We start from the raw sequence: 25,978 nt of genomic DNA on the forward strand, positions 1-25,978 counted from the left end.
TTTGGCATTTCGTCTTCTGTAACGAAGCTCTGATAGAACAGATTTGTCTCCCCATACAGCTATCAGATCCAGTATCTCCCGTACGGTCCATGCTGGAGCTCTTTTTGGATTTGGGACTGCATGGCCACCCGTGCTGATCAGAGCTCCACGCTGGGCAAACAGAAAATGAAATTCAAAAGTTCGCGGGTCTTTTCCTGTCTACCTGGCCAGTGCACCGAGTTCAGATTGCTTTCCAGAGCGGTCACAATGGTGCACTGTGGATACCGCCCAGAGGCCAATACCATCGATTTGCGGCCACACTAACCCTAATCCAACATGGCAATACTGATTTCAGCGCTACTCGTCTCGTCGGGGAGGAGTACAGAAACCAATTTAAGGAGCCCTTTATATCGATATAAAGGGCCTCCTTGTGTGGACGTGTGCAGGGTTAAATCGGTATAATGATGCTAAATTCGGTTTAAACGCGTAGTGTAGACCAGGCCTTCGGAGTGAAAAGAAAAGTCAAATGAGTGTACATGCTATCACAACCGATATTTTGCTCAATGTAAATAAAAACACTTGTTCAGATTTTCTTGGTAAATTCATTTGGATGCCACATTACTGGAAAAAATACTCCATCACAGGGAATATGTACAAGTTGCTACCACAAGGAGTAGGCATGTGTTGCTGTTGGGTAAGAAGCTGGTGCTAACGACATCAGCATGCATTTTTTAAAATGCACTTTTTAATGAGTATTTCCAAACACTACAAAATGTTACTGCAGAAGAGTACCAGTTTACTCTCTTAATTTTACAGCATTCTTTTAATAACGTAGTTCCATTGACTTCAGTGGAGTAACTCCTGATTTACCCTAGTGTAAGAGAGAGCTCAGAATCAGATCCATAGACTTTTCTTGCTGAGAGGTTATATTTGGGACATTCGGAAAATGTATTGAAGCAACTTAGATCCTACAGGGCTCCTTCTCATAAGAACTTCAAGATAAATTCATTAACAGGCACTGCGGCACTCTTGAGAAGTTAGGCCTGTCATTTTAAAGTAAGCTCTCCATGACCTGCTGCTACAGCTGCTGCTTTGAGTGGAAGCAGAAACTCAGGCACTGGAAGTGACAGCTCTGAAGAGCCTCAGCATTCTAAGTGAAATCACTATTTAAAAACTGAAACTAATACTGAAGAGACCTTTAATGGGATCTTTCATAATATATTTCTATCAATAAGTGCTCCCAAGTGCTAACGTCTGCATTCAGAAATAGCAGAAATCTCTCAAGCCGGAGTTGGAAGAGGCTAATGGGTATTATTTTAAAATTAGAGCAAGGTATAATATGTCAGATGTTATCCTGTTGTCCAAATAATTAGGATAAACTTGAGTTCTCCATCCCCAATTTGCATCAAAGTTTAGAAGGAATCAGTTTGTGAAAGTTTGAATCTCCCATAAACAGCTTGCAACAGCTCCTGAAAATATTCAAAGGAAAATCTATTATTTTAAAACTGATTTAGGGGCAGGTTGGGATATTCTTATTCACATTTGGTAGAACCTTATAAAGCTGGTCTGAAAGCAGATTTTCCATCCTGTGGAAACAAAGCGAAGTTTTGGAATTTATTGCCATTCCCATCAAGATGCAACAGAAGACCTTTTGAAATGTTTCCCAAAAAACAAGACCAAGGCTTCCTCCCGCCCCCCAAAAAATAGCCTAGTGATTAGAGTACTCCCTTGAGAATGTGGGACACCCAAGTTTAAATCCCTGCTCTGGCTGATTTGGAGCATGGACTTGACCTCCCACATCCCAGGCAAGTAGGCCAACTTTTTGAGAAAGACAGACACACCTCTACCTATTCCCCTTCCCAGTGAAGATTCCACTGGAATCTTCCCATGAAAACTTGGTTTTGATGAATCAGCATTTATCATGGTCCCCCCACTTACTTATCCATCTCCTCCACCATTATCACACCATTATCTACAGGGCAGGCACAAAGATTTGGATTGATCCTTAGGGGTAAAGCTAAATGAAACAGGCACATCATTCTATTGTATTACATGTCTCAGATTATTACAAAGTATAGCTGCTCAAAATCAGTCTTCTGTATTCCGCCACAGGTGTCGTGGTCCCTGCATGGACTGATTGGAGGCGAGAGCTGACGTATTCTCTCTCATTCAGTATCAGAAGTTTGACTCTTGCGTCCAATAGCTCCATGATTCCAGCCTCCATCGCCCACTTGTTAAATTTTCAAACAAGCAACTTTGTGTTTTCTCCTTTGCTACCCCTCTCACATGGGATGTGCTTCTGTAACCATGTTCTGTAACAACACCAACTTATTATCCACCTTCAAATATCTCCTTAAAACTCTCCTCTAGGGTGCTGAGGACCACTGCCTGTCCTCCTGAGCAATATTGTCTTATTGTTGCCTTGTACTCCCCTATCGGGCCGTCTATATCCATGTATTGTCTTTTGTCTTATACTTCAATTGTAAACTCTTTGGGGGCAGGGATTGTTTTTCTTTCTGTGTTCCTACAGTGCCTTGTACAATGGGATCCTGGTCCAGGGCTGGAGCTCCTAATATGAATCATAATAAATAACCTACTTTTCTATCTCTGCATTCTTAGATGAGGATGAGAAAATGTAAAAGTGAATAAATATAATTTACTAAAGTAGGCTAGTTGTCTGTATTCTGCTCCCACACATCTATGGAAATTATTTTTAAAAAATGAAACGATATATCTCAGTGATGATAAGAAACTTCATTATACATCCATTGCATAATGGATTAATGCCTCATGTGATACATCAGTGGAATTTAGCTCAGTGTTCCTAGCAGCAATATTCCAGCTGTTTGAGAAATTTGTTTTTTTACTCCAGGTGGTATGGTAAAAAACCCAATTCTATATCCCTTTTACTTCCTGAACATATTTTTGAGGCACATACCTAGGACCAGAATAGATCATGTACTTGTTGTTACAAAGGGTTTTTGTTTTGTTTTGTTTTCAATAAACCTTATTCAAATACACATAAAAACAGAATGAAGGCTAAACAGGATTTATCATCATACATTTTCTCATCTATGGCATTTTCTGTTTAACCCACTAGAACAGTTGGGGGGCTGTGTAACTGGGTGTCTCTTCAGAATTGAGGAGGAGAAGAGGATTCCAGTCTTGGGCTCTAAACAAACAAATGAGGCTCAGGTCCATGCAGGGGCACTGGAACAATTTGTATAGTGGAGGTTCTGAAAGCCATTGAACCAAACTGTAAGCTCTGTATATAATGAAAACCACATCAAGCCATGGGCTGCTGCCGCACCTCCAGCATCCCTAGTTCCAGCACCTATGGGTCCATGCCCTGATCTCTTTTTGCCACCTTTTTGAAGATCATTTTCTTCACCTCCTTCCCACAGCCTGCCCAATCCTTTATGTTTCTTCCCTCTTTGCCTGAAGGAATTTAACACTATCTGGGTATCTTCCCTCTTGGTGCAGAGTAAACCTCCCTTCCCTTCTTGTAGAACCTTCCTACAGCCTACCCAATCCTTTATGTTTCTTCCCTCTTTGCCTGAAGGAGTTTAACAACATCTAGGTATATTCCCTCTTGGTGCAGAGTAAACCCCCCTTCCCTTCTTGTAGATCAACCATCATCATAGTGTAACCACGCTCTTTTATATCTTTATCTTCACAATACCCTTGTGAGATAAGGAAGTGCTATTGTCCCCATTTTCCAGATGGGGATTGAAGCACTGAGAAGCGGAGTGACTTGCCTGAGTCTGTGGCAGAGCAAGAAATTGACTGTGGGTCTCCCAAGTTCTAGGCTAACACCTGAACCAGCTTTCATCTGGTTCAGAGATGTTCCATTCCAGAAAGCATGTATCTGAGAGATACCGTCTAATCCAGGGGTCGGCAATCTCTGGCACGCAGCTCATCAGGGTACTTACCCAGGCAGGCTGGGCCAGTTTGTTTACCTGCTGCATCAGCAGGTTTGGCCGATTGCAGCTCCCACTGGCCGTGGTTCGCTGTCTCAGTCCAATGGGGGCAGCGGGAAGTGGTACAGGCTGAGGGATGTGCTGGCTGTGGCTTCCCGCTGCCCCCATTGGCCTGAGATGGCAAACCGCGGCCAGTGGGAGCCACGATCAGCCAAACCTGCCAACGTGGCAGGTAAACAAACTGGCCCGGCCCGCCAGAGTATTTACCCTGGTGAGCCACGTGCCAGAGGTTGCCGACCCCTGGTCTAATCTCTTGTACCAGTCTGTTTCTCCAACAATTCTTCATCACCAGAATATTCCCTAGCACATGTGGCTTGGTTTATATGACTAGTACCAGTCATAGGACATCTGAATCCCCAGTGAGACACTTTCCTCTGTATTTAAACATGTAATTGTTCTTTTACAAACCCAAGTGTTGCTTAGAATGTCCTTATGTGGGATTTGGACATTCTGTTGAGATGACCATTTGAAAATTGGTCCATCAGTGAAAATGTTTTATGCATGCTATGTTGTATATTGAGCATGTCATTATGGCAGAAGAAGTGAAATATGCCGACAGCTGGAGAATTGTATGTGAACCCTGGAATTAATTATTCACAGACAAAAACAAATAATAACTATATCAATACATTTTCCGTGGTTTTGCAAATAGAAAGCTGTTGAGATGGTTATTCATTTTCAGTTGACATCCGTTTAACTTAATCATAGGGTCAAGTTCCAGACTGTGATTTGTGTTTGTGTTGAATGTATATTCCTTGAATGTATAAACCAGTAGAAGCAGCGGGTTTTTCTCATATTTGGGTTCAGTAGTTGAGCTGAAGTAACACTAAGCAAGAAGACTTATTTCTAATCTTAATGGCAAAACTTAAGGTCTAATCCCATTCCGTTTAAAGTCGAAGACTGAACTTTCATTGACTTCACATAGATGCAAGATTCAGGTACCTAGATTATGCACCTAAGAAGGAAATACAAGTATAACTCCGAACAATAAGACAATTGTGTTCTTCAGGACAATGGAATTTCCTCTGGGATTCTTAGATACAGTCATTGTCAAAGGGACCAGTGCATCAGAAATAAAAACCTCTCTGAAGAAGTACTTAAGATCTAGGGATTAACTGGAGTATTCCCCTATGTTAGTACTGTAGCATTTATATATTCATCTAGCACTGTGTTTTGTGTGCTTCCTTGCTCATCAGTGGTTTTACCGTGATCTTTTCTTGTTTTTTTCAGCTGGTTAATAATCCACTGGCAAGTCAAGCAGCAGCGGCTGCAGCAGCAGCAGCCATGGGCTCAATAGCAAGCTCACAGGCCTTTGGCAATGCACTCTCCAGTCTTCAGGGGGTCACAGGTCAACTAGTCACTAATGCACAAGGACAGGTGAGTTGAAGATGGAGAAAATGGTGAATTCTTATGGCAGATTGATCTTTGGATAAAAATGAATGTCTTTTGCATGACAGCAATTTGTAAGTGCACATATTGAGAATAAATAAATAATGTTTACCAGGAAAGGTAAGGAATAGAAATGTTTAGGACTGGGGTGGGGTGGTGTTAGAATGGGGAATTTGTTTTTTAAACTGAAAATGGTTTAGCTTTTGCTTTTCTAATACAATCTTGGGAAGAGATTACAAGAATGTAACAATGTGGTATTTTAAGTGTGCAGATTTTTGCTGAGTCTCACTTTGCTAATTCAAGAACCCAATAATTCTCACCAAAAAAAAGCAGGTCACTCCCCACTTCTAAGCACAGATTTAATAACAGAAATCTACGCTGAGGTCTTATAGTACTAAGACTGCATTATTTTTATAAACTATACCATTTATTAGTATGTAATAAAGTGTTCATAAAAGATATACCACCCTAGTCAAAATAAATTAACAAAGCATATTTTGTAATACAGTATCTTTGATTTAGTATGATTATTTGCTCATTGTTTATTAAATCACAAAATTTAGCAACCTTTAATGGATCTGCCAGTCATTAGTGCAAATTCAAGAGGCTCTGTTGTCTTTTAAAAGCCTTTTAATACTGTGTTTTAAACACAATAATTTGTACATTTTTAAGCTATCTAAAAGGGAAGTTTCATCATATCATGCTTATTTACAGAGTTGCTTATTTGTCTTAACTGAAGCTGATATCATTCTGGTCCTGCAATATGGCCCCAGTTCAGAAAGGTATGCACCTAACTTTAAGCACATGAGTGATCCCAGTGACTTCATGTTCTTAAGTACCTTCCTGAATCATGATCATTGACTGGCTTTATCCTCTCATCTGTCAGTAACAAAAGTAATGTGACTATTTGTTTCACAGCAAATAGTATTAGAATAGAATCATGATAATAAGGGTAATAATATAGTTTAAGATTACTACTGCTAACTTGGTACTCTATACCAAAAAACAAACCTGTTATTAGACGAGATACTACTAAAATGAAAAATTCAAGCTGATGCCAGACACTTCAGTAGATGTTTGATGGACTGGTACAGCCCTGCATATCAGTTATTATAAAGTTTCATTCTACAGTTCTTGACTTATAATTCAAAAAAGCATAAATTGTAAGTTCTCCTTTCTTCCTCATAATTTTATGTCACTGAGTTTTTTTTACTGGAGACAAAGGTTACATTTTTTTCTGACAGTAAAACAATTCAAAACAAAAACGGCATCCTCAAACTTTATGGGGATTTTTTTCTACATAATACATAAACAAAGATGCATCCTGAGCTTTAGTCTCCCCATCTAAGTCCCAGAAAAAATGCTGACCTTGTTATATTTACTGGGTGGGTGCAGAATTGTTCCATCACTACCCCGAGGGTTGAACGATGGAGCTTGTCAAAGTGAGGCCTTATCTAATGAATCATCTTATCGCAGGTGCACACCACACATATTAAAGGAGGATTGTATGAACAATGTGCCCTCTACAATAACCTTTCAATGTCTACTTTAACCCTTGTTTCAATCCCTTTTCATCAAAGGATCATTTTATGCAGCCAGCTTTAAATGGAGGCTTTCAAAAGCCTATTAAGATTTCTGGAGGCATGGGGTATTGGTATGGAAGAAAAGTTGGTTATAATACCTATAATTCATAGTGAGATCACTTCCATCTAGAAGACCTGCTTCTTTATATGTGTGCTCCAGAAATAGTGCATATCCTTCTCTCACAAGAGACCCTTGACTCCTAAAATGTAAATTGTAAGAGTTGAAGATATACATCCATGTCAGTTTTTCAGTAGTTTTTCCTTACATATTCTCTCCAGAAAACATGTAAATGAAATATATACGTAAGTCGTGTGCTTAATGAATTAGTATTATGAACATATCAGTGAATGAAACTGTAGTCAATTGGGCTAGGGTCCTGCTATTTATTCTACAGGTAAAGTAAAAATCTAATAATTCCACAGGTTTCAGAGAAAGAGAGGGGCTCAGAAAAAGAGTCTTTTTCTCTATTGTTAAATAAAAGTACAGTGTATTTCTGTCTATTCAGTTCTTTGGGGCAAGGACTGTCTTTTTGTTATGTGTCTGTAGAGTGCTTAGCACAATACAGATTTGGCTCATAGCTGGGGCTCCCAGGCACTATCACAATGTAAATAAATAATAATCATGATAATAATAAAATATAGCAGCCATCTCCACAATAGTCAATTGCTTATAGCATGCTTCTGAAGCTATCCGTCCATGTAAAATGCATATTGCGTTTTAGACTGAAGAGTTCTGTTGAGTCTGCCCTTGCCAATTAATACTATTCTAGCAAAGCAGCAAAAATGGTGCATCTGACTTTTAAAACTTAATCCATAAGTGAGTAGTGGATTTGGGTACCTCTGCTTTTTTGAGTGATCAACCTGAGACCCTTTAAGGGAGTTTGACTTTCAGAAAGTCCTGACCACTTGCCCTCTGAAAATCAGGCTCCTTCAAAGAATCTCAAGTTTGGAACCACAAATCACTAGTCATTTCTGGAAAGTTAGGTTCAAGTGATTTACCATTTGTATGTGCAAACATATTAATTGTAGACCCCTTCTTTTTCTTAAAGATTTAAGTCTTGTATAATTGTCTGTCTGTTGACTAAATATATGGTGATCCTTAATCCCTTGTAACACAGTGACATAATATAGGTCAAATCTGAGATCCTAATGCAAATCTAGGGGAAATTACCTTTTGGGTGACATATGACTTGACCTTTAACTCCAGCCATTTTTATGTTCCGAGTGTCCAGATTATACAAGTGTGACAACATTTTATGTAGCAAATTTGTATTGATTTAACTTTGGAATTTAAAAATGATGGTATGCATTCTTTTCTTATGTCACTACTACTTATTTGAGAAGTCTGAGTTTTTCACAACCAAGATATCAGAAGAGACATTATCATTTGGATAACGTATTTACATCAGCTGATTAGTTTGTTATAATGTAAGTGGAAAAATCTATGTTAATTGTCTATATTCACAGGCAAATTAGGTTACTCTGTCTTCAAAGTTAAGAAGCCCATTTGTACAACAGTACTGGGCTTCTGGCACCACTTTTGCATTTGGAATTATTTCAGATGCAGAAAAATAGAATATTTATATTACTCTATTGCATGCAGAAGAAAGCATAGACGTTTTATGTTTTAGCTGTTGGTATTGATATTTTGGAAGGAGGTAATGCCCATTGAATCCCTAGCTTTTAAATCACTACAGATTCGAAAGCATGCTTTATGGTGATGGTTACTACAAAGGCTACCCCCAGCCCAGTTTTCTACTTGATTAAAATATACAGCCATATTCTACCCTCAGTTACACTCATGCAATCCTGTTGACTTCAGCAGGGTTTACATGGGCTTGAAGTGACGGTGCAATGCAGCTTAGGAAGTTCAGTCATTTTATAACAAGAACTTTTTAAGAAGAAATATATTCATTTTGTCAACCCGAGGGATTGTAAAATAGAAATGACACCAGAGAGTGGAAGAACATAGCATGTTAAAAAAGTGAAATCTAATAACTTTATAAAACTGTGTTGTGATGAGGAGAAAACAAAACCAGCTAATTTTCCTTTTTTGACATTCATGTGAAAATAATGTCAGTGTTAATATACATGAAAAATGAACATGTTAATTATACAGTGGATTTAAAGAATGATATCAGTATCATTTAAGAATACCATCTAAAGAACACAATCTACATTGAACATGTGCCTAACTCCCTGGATATGAAAACCTTCTACATATAGAGAACTTTAGGTGCAATCCACAGAGCTTAACATACATAACTATCTGTACAGCTTTTTAATCTGCAATTAGTTTGCAAAACTAAACAGAGAGAGTGGCATTGTTGATCCAATTTGATAATAAATGTACTTTGGTTCTCATTATTCTGATGAGAGGGCACACATTTGCTCTTTGAGCTTCTTGATAGTAAATGGTGCTAATGAGGCCTGATGGATTCCCTGCTCCTAACAAAGCTCTCAGCAGTGAGAGTGATTACAATGGAGATAGATTTGATGGGATGCGCTCGCTTTTGTAGTGTCTCAGCTGCTGACACTCTGCGACATAATCAGGTCACAGAGCTGGTCACAGCCATCAGCGAAAGCCATAGTTCTATCCCTCATTATTAAAGTGCATTATTCAGTTCCAGGCCTTCACAATACAGCCAAGGGCCCTTTTTTTTTTTTTTTTTTTAAGCATCAGCTCTCAGATACAAGGGTTAATAAAATAAAATACGCCATCAGCTAAAAAATTAATAAATTAAAGAAATGGAAATAAAGCATTCCCTTTCAAATTCATTGAAGAGTCACAATTAAATAAGCTGGGGAATTTTCATGACCCTGTGCTGTATATGGTACAATGTAATATGCCATGAGCAATAAAAACTGGGGAAAGGATTCCAGGGTAGGATTGTGACACTCTTTGTAGATTGATTTGCTAAATTCTATAGTATCTCCCATTCAAAAATAAATCTCTCTCAATGCAGCCACTTTTTATTTATGTATTTTTGTTATTTTCATGTTCTTTTGTAACTCTTCTTTTCCTTGCTGTGGCAAGCACTTGCCTGTAAACTGAGTTTACAAGTGACATTTTTGATGACTCTCTTGTCTTCTTAAAAAATTGAGGATAGTAGAGGCATCAAATTAATGTATTTAGTCCAAAACTGGATTATAAATTATAAGGCACAATGTTATAATTGTTCTATTTCTGTAAGACCGTACAATGCCCTTCTTTTGAAGAATGCAATATCTGCAGCAAAACAAAGGAACAATTTCAGATAAGCCAATAGAAACAGAAAGACCGTTCAGAGTCACAGATATCCCATATTTTAAGGAAAAGATTCTAATTTCCCCACAGTAAAAGAAAAAAGATTCAGAAAAAGGAAGAAAAATTCAAAAGGGCACTATCCATAGAAGCAGAAAGACCGTTCAGAGTCACAGATATCCCATATTTCAAGGAAAAGATTCTAACTTCCCCACAGGAAAAGAAAAAAGATTCAGAAAAAGGAAGCATAGAAGCAGAAAAAGGAAGCATAGAAGCAGAAAGACCGTTCAGAGTCACAGGTATCCCATATTTCAAGGAAAAGATTCTAACTTCCCCAAAGGAAAAGAAAAAAGATTCAGAAAAAGGAAGAAAAATTCAAAAGGGCACTATCCATAGAAACATCCCACCACCACCACAACTCAGCATATTTGGATACTAATTCACTCTGCAGAAGAGGGCTGCTTAAAGAGGAGGCTGCAACTCTTTGCTCCAAAACCTCAGATCAAATACTGAGGTGAACGCAAACATCTTTCCCAGAGCCGATTCTTCTCGCTCTCAAAGAAGGCTGAAAAGAAGGAGCTGAAATGGGAAGCTAAATCACACATACTGCAAATTAGGAGCTACAGAGGGAATACCATTGGAAGAGAATTTACATGGAACCTACTCAATAATTTTGTGAAGGCCCAAAAGATATGGAGGAATCAGAGCAGTACTGGGCCTCGGGTCAAGTCTCTAAAAAGATTTACAAAAGATGGTAAAGGTGCATATGGAGACCTCTATTGACATGAAAATAGTCAGTATTTATACATTCCTATCCAGAAGTGCCCTTTACATTTCCTTAATACACATCTTACGAGACTGGCTACCTGCTTGACTTTGCTATCAGTACTGGGAACACAGACATATCTCAAAGAACAATCTATTTGGCATCTTTGAGGGGTAATAAGTATGATAAAGGAGAATATTTTCATATTTAGGGAAAGACATGCCAAACCCATATCAACCATTCAGATGGTTCTGAGATCACCAAGGTCATATTCAGAGGTCAGTTCAAAGGTCACAGTGAGACTGCTGGGAATTCAGGTCTCTTTGTGTCCACCCCATAACATGCAGAACCACTTGAAGTGTGGCACATCAGCTCAGCCTTTCAGAGGTGACTGCCCCTATAATATTCAAGAAAGTCTTCCCCTCAAAAAAGATGAAGAGGAAAATATAAGCCATGGACACATGCATATTGCAAGGGGAAATGCTTATATGATATAGTGACTCAGAGTCATTGATTATTCAAGGAGGCATAGAGCATAAATTGACTAGTGTTTGTGAACATTTCACTGGCACTTGAAAACAAAAAGGATGAGACACAAAACAGGCAAACCCTGGTAGTGACAGAGAACACAACAGCAATGGCATACATTACAGTCAAGGGAGAGTGAAATCTTGGCTCCACAGAAAAGCAGCCCAACCGATGAACTTGGAAGAGAAAAACCTTTCATCCCCGAAAGCTCTTCATGTTAAATGAGAGGAAAGCTGCAGCAGCAGTTGGCTGAGTCACATCATGGTAGGCAGGAAGAACTGAATTTTCGTTATGTAGCATTTGAAGTGATAACTCAGCACCTGGATACCCTAGTTATGGACTTCTAAATGAAACACCATGACAGAAATTCTTCTCCAATAGAAAGGATTTGTGAGCTCTGGCCATAGATCTAGAAATGGCCCAGAGAATTCCTGTATGCCTTTCCATTTTTTCACTTCTATCAAAAGTTGTACAGAACATTCAAGGAGAAAAAGCTGAAGTCATCCTGGTTGCTCTGTACTTCAGTGGACATTGGATCAGACCCTTAAAGAGTAAGAGTTTGTCTTTTCTTTGGTAGGAAAACATAATAGTCATTGGTAGCAAAGGGAGCTTTGTGTGCATGTGTATGCTAACTGAGTACGTACCAAAAAGAAAAATGGGTTTAAAAATACCTTTGCTGATGCTATTCAAGATATCTAATTTTTAAAGGACCTTTTCACTGAAATTTGCATTTTATGCATTAATTTAAATAAATATTACCTCTAGGATAGCTAGTTCTTATAGAAAATGAATGAATGAATAGTCATATGACAATGGCAAAGAATCACAGAAAGAGTTTCTTTCTTTAGACACAACATGGATTTTATTAAAATAAAGAAAACAGTAGAATCCCTTAAACTACTCTCTTGCTCTCTCTGTTTCACTGTGGACATTCTACACAGAACCTTGTCCAGTTGTCCCTCCTGCATGGCTTCCTGCTGCATATTTAAGGAAAACAATCCACCCATCCTCCCAGTTTAAAAATCCACTTCTCAAGAAATAATTTAATCCCAAGACATGATGCACCCCAGTAGCCAAATAAACATTTATTTTCATTTTTGATGCTTCAAATACTCTGACAGCCAACTTTCAAAATAAATGGTTTGTTTTAGAGGTGGGATGTGTCATATTAGCATCCATCCAACAGATAAGAAAAGAAAAATAGATCAGAGAGTGAATGGAACATCAGGCAGACAGTTCTAGCGAGAGATGAGAGAGGCCAGGTACGAGTTATAATGTTTTAAAAAATAGCTAGCTATCAAGAAAGAAATTGTATAAATAGGTCATTGCAGCCCAACTGGAAAAAAATAAGTTTAATTTTAACTTGTTAGCCAGAGTCTCCAGAGGCCTGATCCTCTCTCCCCAATCCTTGCAGGATACGTATATTAAGCCATGACACAGCTTATTTGATGCAATGGATGGCTAAACGGACAGGCTGAAAGTGAGAAGCAGGTGATATCAGACTCACATAATGCAATAGTGTGGGTCCAAAGCAAGAAGCAGCACCCATTTGGCATATGGTGTTAGTGTAGGGTTGCCAGTTGAGGTTGGATGTATTCCTGGAGATTTCATCACATCTCCCAGACAATCCAGGAGGGTTGGCAACCCTGTGTTAGTACCATCAGACAGAGCCCATCATAGAAATGATCGCAAGTAGTCTAACTACAGTTTGGGAATTATTTACAGGTTATCAGTTGAAAAAACAGTTACATAGTTTAATAATGGCTTGATTTCCTGCAGACACAAATCTAAATATTAATAAATGTGTGTCTATAAGCAGCTAGATAGATGGTGCAATAAGGCACTATCCTTTCACTGCTGGAAACCACCACACAATTTGATACGCTTGGCAGTCTCTGAACAAGAGAACCAGGACTGGAATACTTAACTGGTCAGGAAAATTGAGGTTTATTAGCAGAACTGTGTGAGGAAGATTGCACAGCTCCTGCCCACAGCATGCTTGCTCTGACTTGTACTCTGTTAGCCTCTCATATTTATTAACATCAAATTCTGTACCCTCTCCAAAATTTTTACTTGATGTTTCAATTTTTAGTAGTTTAAATTTGATCTCAGAGCATTAAAATAGTGAACTGTGCATTTTAATTCTACTCATGCTATTTGTTTTATATTTATAATCTCTCACACAATTATTGCAATTTACAATGAAACCTTATATATTAGTGGTTAGTCTATCTTGTCCAGTAAAACATTTTCCACAGTGTGATCACACCTGCAGATGACCCCTCCCCTTCACATGTATATGTGTCTGTGCTTGTGTGTATAAACACACACATACTCTCACTTCATCTCTGTATTATGTACATCCATATCTACACATACATGTATATGTATACATTTTATATGTATGTATGTATCTTTTTGTGTGTATGTAGATATAGGTGTACATATATGGGTAGGGTTGATATAAATAGAGAAGAATTGACTAATGATGCTATAAACCAAAGTAATATAAATTCTCATAAACAAATGTCATTTTTGTGGACATTCTTTAAAGCAAGATTCATTGCAATACGCCTTGTTGCGGTGAAAATCTTAAAGGATATCTGCATGCACACCCACATACTGTCTTCTGTTTCTCATCTACTATCTCATGTTTTGTATCTACTTTTTCATTTTGGATGGAGGAGAAGAGAAAAGAGAAATTTTGGCCAGTCATCAGAGCAAGACTTTTATTAAAAATGTTAATGTATTTTTAATATCCATGTACAACACACCACATTTAGTCTTTAAGATTTCTTCTGAAAGAAACACACAGCATAAGGTATATGGTACTCAGTTTATCAGCATTAGATAGATGATGAAAACCCTACCAGGTTTGGAACCTGTGTCTTTTGGGGAATCTAATTTAGAGCTCACTGAAAATTTTCAGAATTTGCAATTCTGGACAAATTTTTTTGGTCAAATTTTCAAAAAGGACAGCATTTTCGCAAAAATTTTAGCCTGCTTTTTGACCAGCTCTAGTCTAATTATGTCAAATCTGATGCTTAGGCTACTACACTATACATGTTGTTCGTAAACAAATTTGTTAGGTTTGAACAGTGTTTTATTTCTGTCTATCATATACAGGAATAAAAGCTAGAGTTGTCCCTATGAGAAAATTCTTACTCAACAGTATAATGTGTCCAGTATTTCTGAAACAAAATCACATGAGTAAATGTACTACAACAATTCCCTTTTTTCTGAATACAGATGAAAACATAGATGAAATATTATTGAGTCAAGCTCAAATTCTTACAACCAGATCCATCGATGGAAAGGGTAGCTGGTAAATAGCATTTACTGTGGAAAGTAGCACCCAGAGCTCCCTCCTGCCTTTTATTTCTCCTTAAAAATCATATGCAGTGAAAAGACAGAGCAAACATGAATGATGCATGCCTGATTCACTAAATCACTATAGTCTTTGGCAGCCACATAAAGGTAAAAATGTTTAAAATGGCATTATACTATCCAGAAAATGATGCAAAAGGAGCCCTCAAAGAATACAGACGAAGGGGAGATAAATGAGCATCATGTCAAGAAGGCAATTTCTCTCACTGAGTTTGTACAGAACATGGAAATCTGACTTCCAAGAGATGGTTAGGGATTCTTCCTTATAAATCTTCAGTCTAGAATCATTCCTGAGCATTTAAAATAATATCAACAAAATTAGTTCTTAAGAGCATTTTAAGTTATTTCCTTCCCAGGGAAATGTGTCAAGATATTACCAGCCAAGCTGAAGTCATTTAATGGAAGAATCACTGTTTCATATTTGTAAGTATATTAGACAATGGTGAGCAAACTGGTTTGGTTTTGTCCATAAGTTGAACAGAAGTTGCATCCTCGTAAACCCTTCTTAAGATGTAAGGGGGTTTATTTTATTTTAGCTGTGACTTGCAAAGGGAAAAAAGGTATTTTGCTGATGAATAAAGAAGGCCTAAGTGTTTAAATAAAGAAATAAATCTGCTTTTTGTTAGCACATAGAAATTCACATCATGAGTAACATTTTTCAGAAGGGCCTATGTGACTTGGGAAGCCTAAGGCCTAATTTTGAAAAGTACTTTGGATTTAGTGCTGAAGTCATTTTTTTAAATGTGACTTGGGCGCTTTTGAAAAGTTTACCCTTGGGCTCATAAGTCATTCAGATTTTTTTGAGAATTGTATTCCTTGTGCACTCCATTCTTCCTGAAAGTCTGTATGGATGACTAGAGCACTAGCAGGATTACAATATCCAAAGTACCAAGGAATTGAAAGCTGAGCAATTAAAAAATGGAGTGATACTTATTCAGACTTTTTAAAACGATGGATTCTCTTTGGATTTGGTGTAATTTTGTTAACACCTACTTATCTCAAACACCTGGATAAGCAACTATCGGGAAAGTTCTTTCTGCTCAAGATTCAACACCTCTGACCCTGCACTTAAAGTCCGAGAAATTGTTCCACCCATTATCTGGTCTTCAAAGAAGATCATTAGTAAAATAGAGAAGACAAGACTTGATATTCCTGAGATTTCTGTGGTTAAAAACAAGTCAGCATTTAAAATAAAAAATTGAGGCCAAACATGAAGAAACAGAAAAGGGCACAATCCTGTATTTTTGTAGCTCACCTTTTAAATTTCTGTGCATCTCTGCTCTTGTTTTAGATAGAACAAGAAAGGGGAAGTAATGAAATTTTGGAAAGGGATGGTTTCACTGTATTTCCAGCATAGTTGAAATCAGCAAGTACTAGAAATTTCATGGGAGAGCCTTGGCACATAGAATTTCATCCCAATAAAATACACCAAGGAGTTCACCAAGGAGTTTACATTTCAATAAGCGGATTCTCATCTGAGCCAAATTGGCCAGACTTTTGAAGTTCAAACACCACAAGTATTACGAATACCTGAAGAAGATGGAACAAATCCTTTTATTATGTTTCTTGTCATTTATGGCAGGATGGAAGACGCATCCCGTAACTTAGGACCAAATTCTCTGCTTGTGTAAATGAATGAGGTCAAGAGAACTCCACTCATTTATACTAGCAGAGAGTTTGGCCCTTAATCTTACATTATTATACATTACATTATTAATAGCCATTCAGAAAAATTTTAACGAATAAGGTGGCCTTTTTGCTAAGACGTAGGACATGGTCCAGTACTCTTCAATGTCAGTGGAAGGACTCACATTGACTTCATAGGACGTTGGATCAGGCTCTTACTACGGTATCATTTTAATGAGTAGGGCTGGGATTTTCAATAGGACCTATGGAGTTAAGCGCCCAATTCCCACCGACTTGGGTGCCAAACTGCCCTTTGTGCCTCTGAAAATCTCCCCCATTATGTCCTCTGCCTGGCAACTGTATCCTGTCCTCAGTTGACTCAATGTAATAGACATTTTCTTCAACTCTAACAACTAATACCCGCTGATCCCCTGACCTTGCCTGGCACACAACAATATGGTTTATTCTTAAGCATTTGGTTTATACGCATTTACAGTCAAAATCAAACCTTCAGAAGGGGAGACAGGAGATAAGGAGTTTCAATTGTTTTGTTATCCTAGTTATCTCATGTGGCTCAGAATAGAATCTCAAACATGATAAAAAAAGCACTGTGACTTTATATTTTGTCTTATGAACATCTGAAGAAGGGGAGGGAAAGACGAGTATCTAAGCGAGTATGAATGGTTTGAAAGGCTGCACCTAGCTCTCTTTACCTGCATCTGTTTTAAATAAATAAATAAATGAAAGCCATGATGGTCATGGATAAGAGTGTAGATTGTTCACCTATGAAAAGGGTGATGCAATTTTTATGGGATAAACTCATCAGCATAATTCTAATGAGTTATGGTCTTTGTTGTGAGAAATGAGAAATCCTGTGGTTTTGCCCTAAAGAACATTAAAAAAACATTACTGGCAGGAAATTGAAAAAGTAATATGTGTTTGAATGAATATGACAACTTTTTTCTGATAGAGCAGATAGATAAATGTCACATACAAGTTTCAAAATACATTTAATTTTGCCACTACAATGGCTATCTATGCTCTTCATAAAATATATATAAATCAGCTTTGAATCGTAAAACTTGATTGTGATAAACAAATGGATATTAGATAACATTCTCTTTTTTAGACTCCTATTTCTTAGTCAAGGTTCTTTGTTGTTTACACTTGTTTAAACTTTCATTTCTGATCTGAGCACCTCAGGCAGTAAATCTTATGCAGGTTGGAGTTAGATGGCCTCCCCTTTTAATGTGAGAAATACTTTACCATTTGGGGTTCTCAGCACCTCCTAATTCCCATTGATTTCACTGATAGTTGTACTTCCTCATCATCTCTCAAGATAAGGTCATGTATGAGAAACTCACATGGCTGTTTATAGTAAACTGGAATGGGGTTGGGAACCCTAGCAAATAGGGAACATTTTCTTTAAAAAAAATGTCCCCATTGGGCAGTGAACTTCAAATCTGGGGCTGTATCCTGCATTTCTTGAGCACCAGTGATTCTCTTGATATCAGTCTTAAAGTAAAAGGATGTTTTGGGTACTCAAGGAATGTACTTAGACTGTAAGCTCTTTGGGACTATCTCTTTGTTCTGTTTTTGTACAGCACCTTGAACAATGGGATTCTAGTTCATTACAGGGGCTCCTACATGCTACTACAATACAAATAATAATACTAATAAAGCAATGAAAGAGTGGGCCCTAAAGGTTGAAACCTGAACAGAGGTATCCAGAAGGTTCATTAAGGCTTTCAGAAACTGTCGTTGTGCCTGCAGATGAGATAGCTGGATGTTTAAGTGTTGTGATCAGCCACTGGTTATTCTAAATGGGATTCTAGTTCATTACAGGGGCTCCTATGTGCTATAATACAAATAATAATACTAATAAAGCAATGAACAAATAAAGCAACTTATTGAAAAGTCATTTAGGACAAAATCCTACTCACTTAACCCATGAGTCATACCTTTGGCTTCAGTGGAACAGCTCACCTGAATAATGCAAGTAGTATTTAACCAAATATAATAAGGAAAAGGAGAAATACTCCCCAAATTCCTCAAACTTCAGTTGAAATTGAAACTTAGTTTCAGACAAGGCAAAAGAAAATCTTTTAAAAATTAGCACTATTTTTGGACACTAAGTAACCATTAGTATTTTGAAGGGGAAAAGGGCACATTATTGACTCAGCAATGTTGTTTCTGTAGTGATGGAGGAAAGTCCTACAATTTGGTTGATTTATCTTATTTTAATGCTTACCTTATTAATCTACTACAACAGAGGTCCTCAAACTGTGCAGTGTGCTCCCCAAGGGGACATGAGGAACATTCAGGGGAGCACATCTGGGGCCTAGACCAGCCCCCATGGAGGGCAGGGAAGGAGCGCCACCCAGCTCTGCTCCTGAACCCAGCCCTGGCTGCCCGCCCGGGGCCCCAGCTGCCAATCCCATGCCTTCATGCCCAGGGCCCCAACAGCTGACCTTGGCCCCCAGCCAAGGCTCTGCTCCCAGTCCAGTCCCTGCTCCCAGCTGTGGCCCCAGCCTTGGCCCCCTTACCTCTGTCCATGTCCTCCCCTTCTAGAGCACCCTGGCTCAGGGGAGGGGGAGCACAGTGGTAAGGGGGCACAAGGTACAGTGTTTGGGGACCACTGTTTTACATGTTGCACTTAAACAGACAAAATGAGATCTTCACTCTTCATAAGCAATAGGCCTGATTCTGAGAAGTGGGATCCAATTTTGATGTCACATTTTTATGCCTTTAGATAACCAATGGATGATCACAACACTCAAACATCCAACTAGCTCATCTGTAGGCACATGCAGGTAGGAGCAGCACCAGGGTTTTGGCGCCCTAGGCGGGAGTCCTTCCACGCTTCCAGTTGTTGGCGGCAATTCTGCGGCGGGGGGGTCCTTCCACGCTCCCGGTCTTCGGGGCACTTCGGCAGCGAGTCCTGGAGCGAGTGAAGGACCCACCGCAGAATTGCTGCCGACAACCCAGAGTGCGGAAGGACTCCCCACCGCCGAATTGCCACTAAGGGCGGCAAAATGCTGCCCTCCCAAATCCTGGCGCCCTAGGCGACAGCCTAGGTCACCTAAATGGAAGCGCCGGCCCTGCATGCAGGTAGCTGGATGTCTCAGTGCTCACACAATTAAGTGAGGGTGCAAAAATCACAGAAGGCCTACTTTTGGCTTTTGAAAATCAGGGTCAATATGTTTTTGGTTAAAACTTGACTTCCTCTGCAAAAATAATGAAAAAACACATGCAAAAATTGAGATTTGAGATAATGAATAATTGACTGAGGTATAATGTTATATTGTATTATATCTACATTGAAGAAGATTCTGATCTCACCAACGTCAGTTTTACCCAGTCTAACTCCATTTATGCAGGGCCGCCCGAGGGGGGGCAAGTGGGGCAATTTGCCCCAGGCCCCGCAGAGGCCCCGCGAGCCGATCCAGGTTTTCAGCGGCACTTCGGCGGTGGTTGCCGCCCGGTGAGTACAAGCGCCGCAAGCGGTGGAAAAAAAAAAAGCTGTGATTGGCAGCACTTAGGCTGCTCTACTGCCGCCGCTTCATTCTTCGGCAGCAATTCGGCGGCGGGTCCTTCCCTCTGAGGGGGACCCACCGCCAAAGATCCCCTGAATCCTCTGGGCAGCCCTGCATTTACGTCAATACATTTACTCATGATTTACATCTGGTATAAGTGAAATCAGAAATAGGCCTGATGACTTCATGTGAGTGTAGACCCAAAATAGATGTGTGTCCAGTAAGAATGGACTGGACTGGAACAACGTACTGGCTTCTTCCTTTGGAGGCTTGTCAGTTTCCTTGAACTAAGAAATTTCTCTGGTAGATGTTTACTGCTGAAGGACAGCATAATCATGACTCAGTTAGTATAAGGAAATGGCTGTTGTAAAAGACTCTTTAGGATCTCAGTTATTTAGTCACCTCATGCTGCTAAGGTCTAGGCCAGTTTTATTTCTCTCATATTTTGAAAACAAAAGACCACCTTGCATTTTAGAGCCAAATATGTTTGCATATGATTTTGCCTCAGTAAAGGAAGTAAGACAGAGGATTCTGGCTTGAAACAAAGCAATGAACATAATTATTAGTGATAATTATTTTTGTATTCCTTGCTAACTTCACTGACACGTTTATTTTTGGATCCTGTATTATGGTGGTAATTAATCGCTCTTTTTTCTCTCTAGCCTCTTCCTGAAACTTATTGGCAACATTTCTGTATCTTTACGTATTCAAAGCATCAAAGAGCTCTCATCTCATAATGCATTTTACTGTGAGCTGTTTTTTGAGCAGGCAGAAATATTGATAGTTTTCTAAGAGTCGTTAATACATCCTGCTGTATCTTAGAAGTGAGCAGACTGCATGACTTGTGAAGATGGAAATCTACTCTTAGCCATAATTAAAATGTTCTGTATATGAATTGCAATGAGGTAGGACTGTGGTAATTTGCACTTCACTCATCCTCACGCCTCATAATTCACACACACACACACACACACACACACACACACACACACACACACACACACACACACACACACACGCACAGAGTGGTTTGTCTCTGGAGCGTCTAGGCCACCCCAGATGTGCTGACATGAAGAACTGAGCCAGCATGGAAGGCAAAGTATCTGCTACTGCTACAGATAAAGACAAGCACACTTAGACTCATACTAAAATAATTAAAATAAAACCTCAATATATCAGTTTATAGCCATAGTAGACGACTTCACCACTGTAGCAAGGGGGAACTGGAGAGGAAACTGTCTCAGAACTGCTATTCCAACCCTTACTTGCAACTGGGACAGCACAGCTATTATAGCATAAGAGAGTAGTAAGTAATAGTTATAGCTGAAAAAAAGAGCTCTGTTATAGTTACTAGGGCTAGCCATTAATAGTTGACATAAGCACAGGAACTAAGCCAGAGTATTACATAATGCTACACTGTAACAGGGATTTTGGGTTTCTCTCTTCTGTCAGGTGTTGACCAGAACAGAATTTTTATTTAGTCTGTTAAGCTATGAAAAGAAAAGGTCTTCTCTTCCCTTCTACCTGTCAGCTCATGTGCAATGGATTAATGATGCATTTGATGACATGACATAGACTATACTTAAGCTATTACACTTATGATGTGTGATACATACACTATTCCTGCTAAAACTCAAGCAAAAAACTAATTTAGGATGCTTTCATTGAGATAGTCACCTTGTATATGCTATACGCTTTCCATTGTGTAAAACCTTTCATTGAAAAATCTCAAACAACTTCTCAAACATTATGTAAGTCTCACAACACGCCTCTCAAGTAGGGAAGTATTATTATTACCCTTTTAAAGATGGTACACTGAGGCACACTAATTAAGTGACTTGCCCATATCAAACAGCAAGTGACTGGCAAAGCAGAGTATACACACCATTGCAAATCCTCTACATACCTAGTACCCGATACGCATCCATTATTCATGCAAGTAAGTGGTCAATCCTGGTTTTTAATTCAGCAAGAAAGATAGCTCTTTTTCATGATTATTTTTCAATCATACCACTTTGTCCCATGGTCCTGTCAAATCTCACAAGCAAAGCAAGGTTAGGTATGGCTTATATTTGGACAGATGATTTTTAAGGAATGTGCAGGTACTAACATAAGTAACAGTCATCTCTCAGTACCGTGGTATGTTGTGAGGAACCAATGGAGGTGCTGTATTGCTAATGAGCTATAAAAGAAACCTTTGTCACGCTTGTTCTCAAGCGTCACTTTTTGCAAATGTTGGGGTATAGAACCCTGAAGTCGTGGCCATTTTCCAGCTCCATTAATTACATTCAGCCTATCTATATTCTCCTTCCATTTCCCATTGAATGAAATATTCATTTTCCTTTTTCTCCTAAAACTCTTGTATAGGTTTGCTATAACTGCCAAATTCCACCCTACATGTTTTTCAGTGGTGGGTGGTGATGCTTCTGAACAATTTATATATCAATTCCTAAAGCCATTTATGTGCTATAAAAGATTACACTTGTTTAGATTGTAAGCTCTTCTGGGAAGGGAAAAGTGCCTTCCAGTGTGTTTTCCCAGCGTCTATTTCAATCTTAGTTTGGGCCTTTGGATACTATCACAATATAAATCATTATTAAATAATAAGACCAACAGTTTTACTCTTATTTACCAATTTAGAGTTTCGTGTAATATCAGACACAGTTCCCGCCTCAGACTGACTGTGGTTAACTCTGATTTCCCCCTTGTGTCTGTTGGCTTATGTCACTTTAAACTTCCAGCTTGAAAATTATTTCTAGATGTTCTTCAGTAAATATTTTACATAGTGGCACAAATTGATAATGAGGAAGCTGAAACTAGATAACTCAAGGATTTAGTGATAAGTTCAAGGTGAAAGTGATCCTTTCACCTTGAACTTATTGGTTCAGATCTAACCGTGGTTTGCTGTGCTGAACATTATTATCCCCTGAAGGTGTTGTTTTGTGTTTGATATGAACTTGAGGTGCTGATTTCAGCCTATTTCCTGTGTGAACAAGTGCCCAAATAAAAAATACACACTTGCTACTAATTGACACCCGAGTTATCTGTCTTAGTAGAGAGGTCAAGACTAGAATATATTTGAAGAATGAAATATCCTCTGACCCCTAGAGATGGCCAGTCTAGATTGGGCTTAAAACTCCTTTCAAAAGCACAAAAATCACCAATATATAAAAATCAAAATATACTAAATAAGAGTTCTCAGCTCTAGTTTCAACAAATTTTCACAGGAAAGTTAAGCCACGTGTAAAACAACTTCTACAAGGATAATATAGAAAATCAAAGTAGTACACTGCTGACACACCTGCTTAGCCCAAGCATTGCAACAGCAAGCTGCTGTTTAATCTCCCATGTCCACTTCCACGCCCACTGAAAATGTGGTGACAAGCCGGAAGAGGCAACAGGAGATAACAATAAAGTAGCAGCATCAAAAACTCCCCCCCGACGCACACACACAGTGGCATTAACTTAATGACTGTTATTAAAAAGGAAATGTCACAACAGGAAGCTTGAAAACAGCATCTGAAAAAATGCACTGGCTGTTGAAAACACTGTCTTTTCATGTTCAGCTAAATGAACATCTCAATACTAGATTTTATTTTAAAATTCCAAGAATAATGGGCAAGCCACTGCCCTCTCCCCAACTCCTGATTCTGACCTCCAGAGTTTGTCTCCATGTTTTCTGCTATAATATGTCCTGTTTGCTAGGACTTGGATTCTCTCATGGTGGTAATCAAGTCCAATCTTTCGGCTGCAAGGCATTAGCAGTAGTAGTAGTAGTATATATTTATATTATGGTAGTGCCAAAAGCCTTGGTCAGGATTTGGGGTCCCATTGTGCTGGGCACTGTATAAACACCGAAAAGAGACAATCCCTGACCTGAAGGGCTTATGGTATAAAGACACAAATCAAAGAAGGATAAGGGATATGGATACTGCTAGATCTCTTATGCCTGGAACCTGGAACTTGCCAGTTAAGACATGGACAGATTGCAAAGGAATCTGCTTTTTTATTCAGCTGCTGTGTTGCTTCTTGCTCCGTCACACTCTTCTGATCTACTATGAGGGATCTTGATACATAGTGGTTAGGCATGGAACAGGTTTGAATAAAATGTGCTGCTAAGCCATTTGTTGCAGGATGGTATGGTACAGATGTAACTTGTTGACGCTGTTATTTTTCATGAAAGCGTGGAAATCCACTGAAACAAATTATGGACAATTGTGAGCAAACTGGTTTGGTTTTGTCCATAAGTTGGACAATTGTTGCTTCCAATGTGACCTGGCAGTCCCATGCAAGCAAAAAGACTTTGTAGAACTAGTATGGTACTTGCGGAAATTGTGGATGACTTGCAGAAAGCTTCAGGCCACTTGAAATATCCATTCTCTACTCCTAGAAAATTGGTACCCAAAGATGGGCCTGTGAAATCCAGAAGAGTTTGTTCCCAGGGAGCAGTTAGCCAGTTCCAAAGATGAAGTGACACCAAGCCAGCCATATTTTGCATCTTCTGACAGCCAGAACAGTCCTTCACTAACTGTTCAATCTGTCTGTCAATACCTAGCCAACAGACATACTCTCTAGCCAATGTCTTCATCTTGACTACACCGAGTGCCCTGTGTGCAGCTCCTCCAGGACCCTTGTCTGTAATTTTGTAGGAATGATGGCATGAATTCCCCACATCAGATGACTTTGAGCAACTGTGATTTCATTCCTCTGGTAGAAGAATAGCCTTATAGTCGCCACTGATTCTGTCTTCCAGTTTTTTAAGGTAGCTTCATATACCTCTGCTAAGTTAATGTCTTTGCTCATTTCTTGTTTCAGTATCAGCTGAGTAAAAGGAGTATGCCAATCTGTGCCACATTGAACATTTCAAAAGCTGTAAGTTCATCTTGTTGTGTGGAGCTTGTATCCAATAGTGCTAGTCATGATAACCCGTCAGCATTACAGTGTTGAGCCGTTCCCTTAAATTTGACATCATAGTTATAGGCCCCCCAAAATAAAGCCTATCTCTAAACACAAGCAGCAGCCATTTTTGGATTGCCACTTTTTGGGTTAAAATGGACAAGGGTGTATGATCTATCATAAGCATAAACTTTCCTACTATAGAGATAATGTCTAAATTTCTTAATTCCCCGGACCAGACTTAAGACTTTGTGGTCTGTCTGGGCATTGTTGTGTTCTGCTGGACTCAGGGATCTGGAAGCAAAAGCAATAGACTGTTCCTGACCATCAGGTATCACATGGGAGATCACTGCTCCATTTCCGCTGCGTGGCACATCACATGCCAAGGAGATTGCTAGCTCCAGGTTGTAGTGAATTAACATTTGCTGCTTTGCCTTCTGGAAAGCCTCTTCACATTGCTTAGTCTGTTTCCAGCATTTCTCTTTCTGAAGCAACTGATTGAGTGAATACAACACTATTTCCAGATTTGGCAAGAATTTATTAATTTAAGTAATCCAATGAATGAACGAACCTGTGACACATCTTCAGGGTAAAGTGCCCTCGTAACAGCTTCAACTTTCTCTGGTGATTTATGTAGTCCTTTTGCATCTATGATGTGTCCACAGTATGTCACTGCTTCCTTGAAGAACTGTGACGCGGTGAACTAGGCCCAGAGGCCCCCTACTGGAGGCCTCAGGGTCCTACCACACTCTTTCTCAGAGAGGAGCAGAAGAGAACTCCCCCAAGTGCCCTAGAGTAGTTGCAGGGAATTAACCAATGAGGGAGGCTGCAGGGAGCAGCTAATCAAGGCCCAGCGGACTCACATAAAAGGAGCTGCAGGGCCAGAGTCAGTCAGTTCCTTGCTGGAGCCAGAAGAGTGCAAAGGGTGCTCCTGGCTGGCCAAAGGGAACTGCAGCATCACAGACAGATCAGTGCTGGCAGGGATTGGGGAAAGAGAAAGCTCTTGGCTGGATGCTGGGATTGAGTAAGGACTGAGCCCAGGGAGGCATACAGGAAGGAAGCAA

General features: G+C 39.2%; 1 protein-coding gene across 3 annotated transcripts in view; it reads left to right on the forward strand.

The window, feature by feature from the left end:
* POU6F2 (POU class 6 homeobox 2) overlaps positions 1-25,978 on the forward strand; it is a 439,608-nt gene that overhangs the window by 372,003 nt on the left and 41,627 nt on the right. For all 3 annotated transcript variants that reach the window (XM_030551384.1, XM_030551383.1, XM_030551385.1), the window contains one exon: positions 5,190-5,336. In XM_030551384.1, the coding sequence (XP_030407244.1) occupies positions 5,190-5,336 (147 nt within the window). The remainder of the gene's footprint in view (positions 1-5,189; positions 5,337-25,978) is intronic.

This window comes from Gopherus evgoodei, chromosome 2, assembly GCF_007399415.2.
Source record: "Gopherus evgoodei ecotype Sinaloan lineage chromosome 2, rGopEvg1_v1.p, whole genome shotgun sequence".
In the NCBI taxonomy this organism is placed as follows: domain Eukaryota; kingdom Metazoa; phylum Chordata; order Testudines; family Testudinidae; genus Gopherus; species Gopherus evgoodei.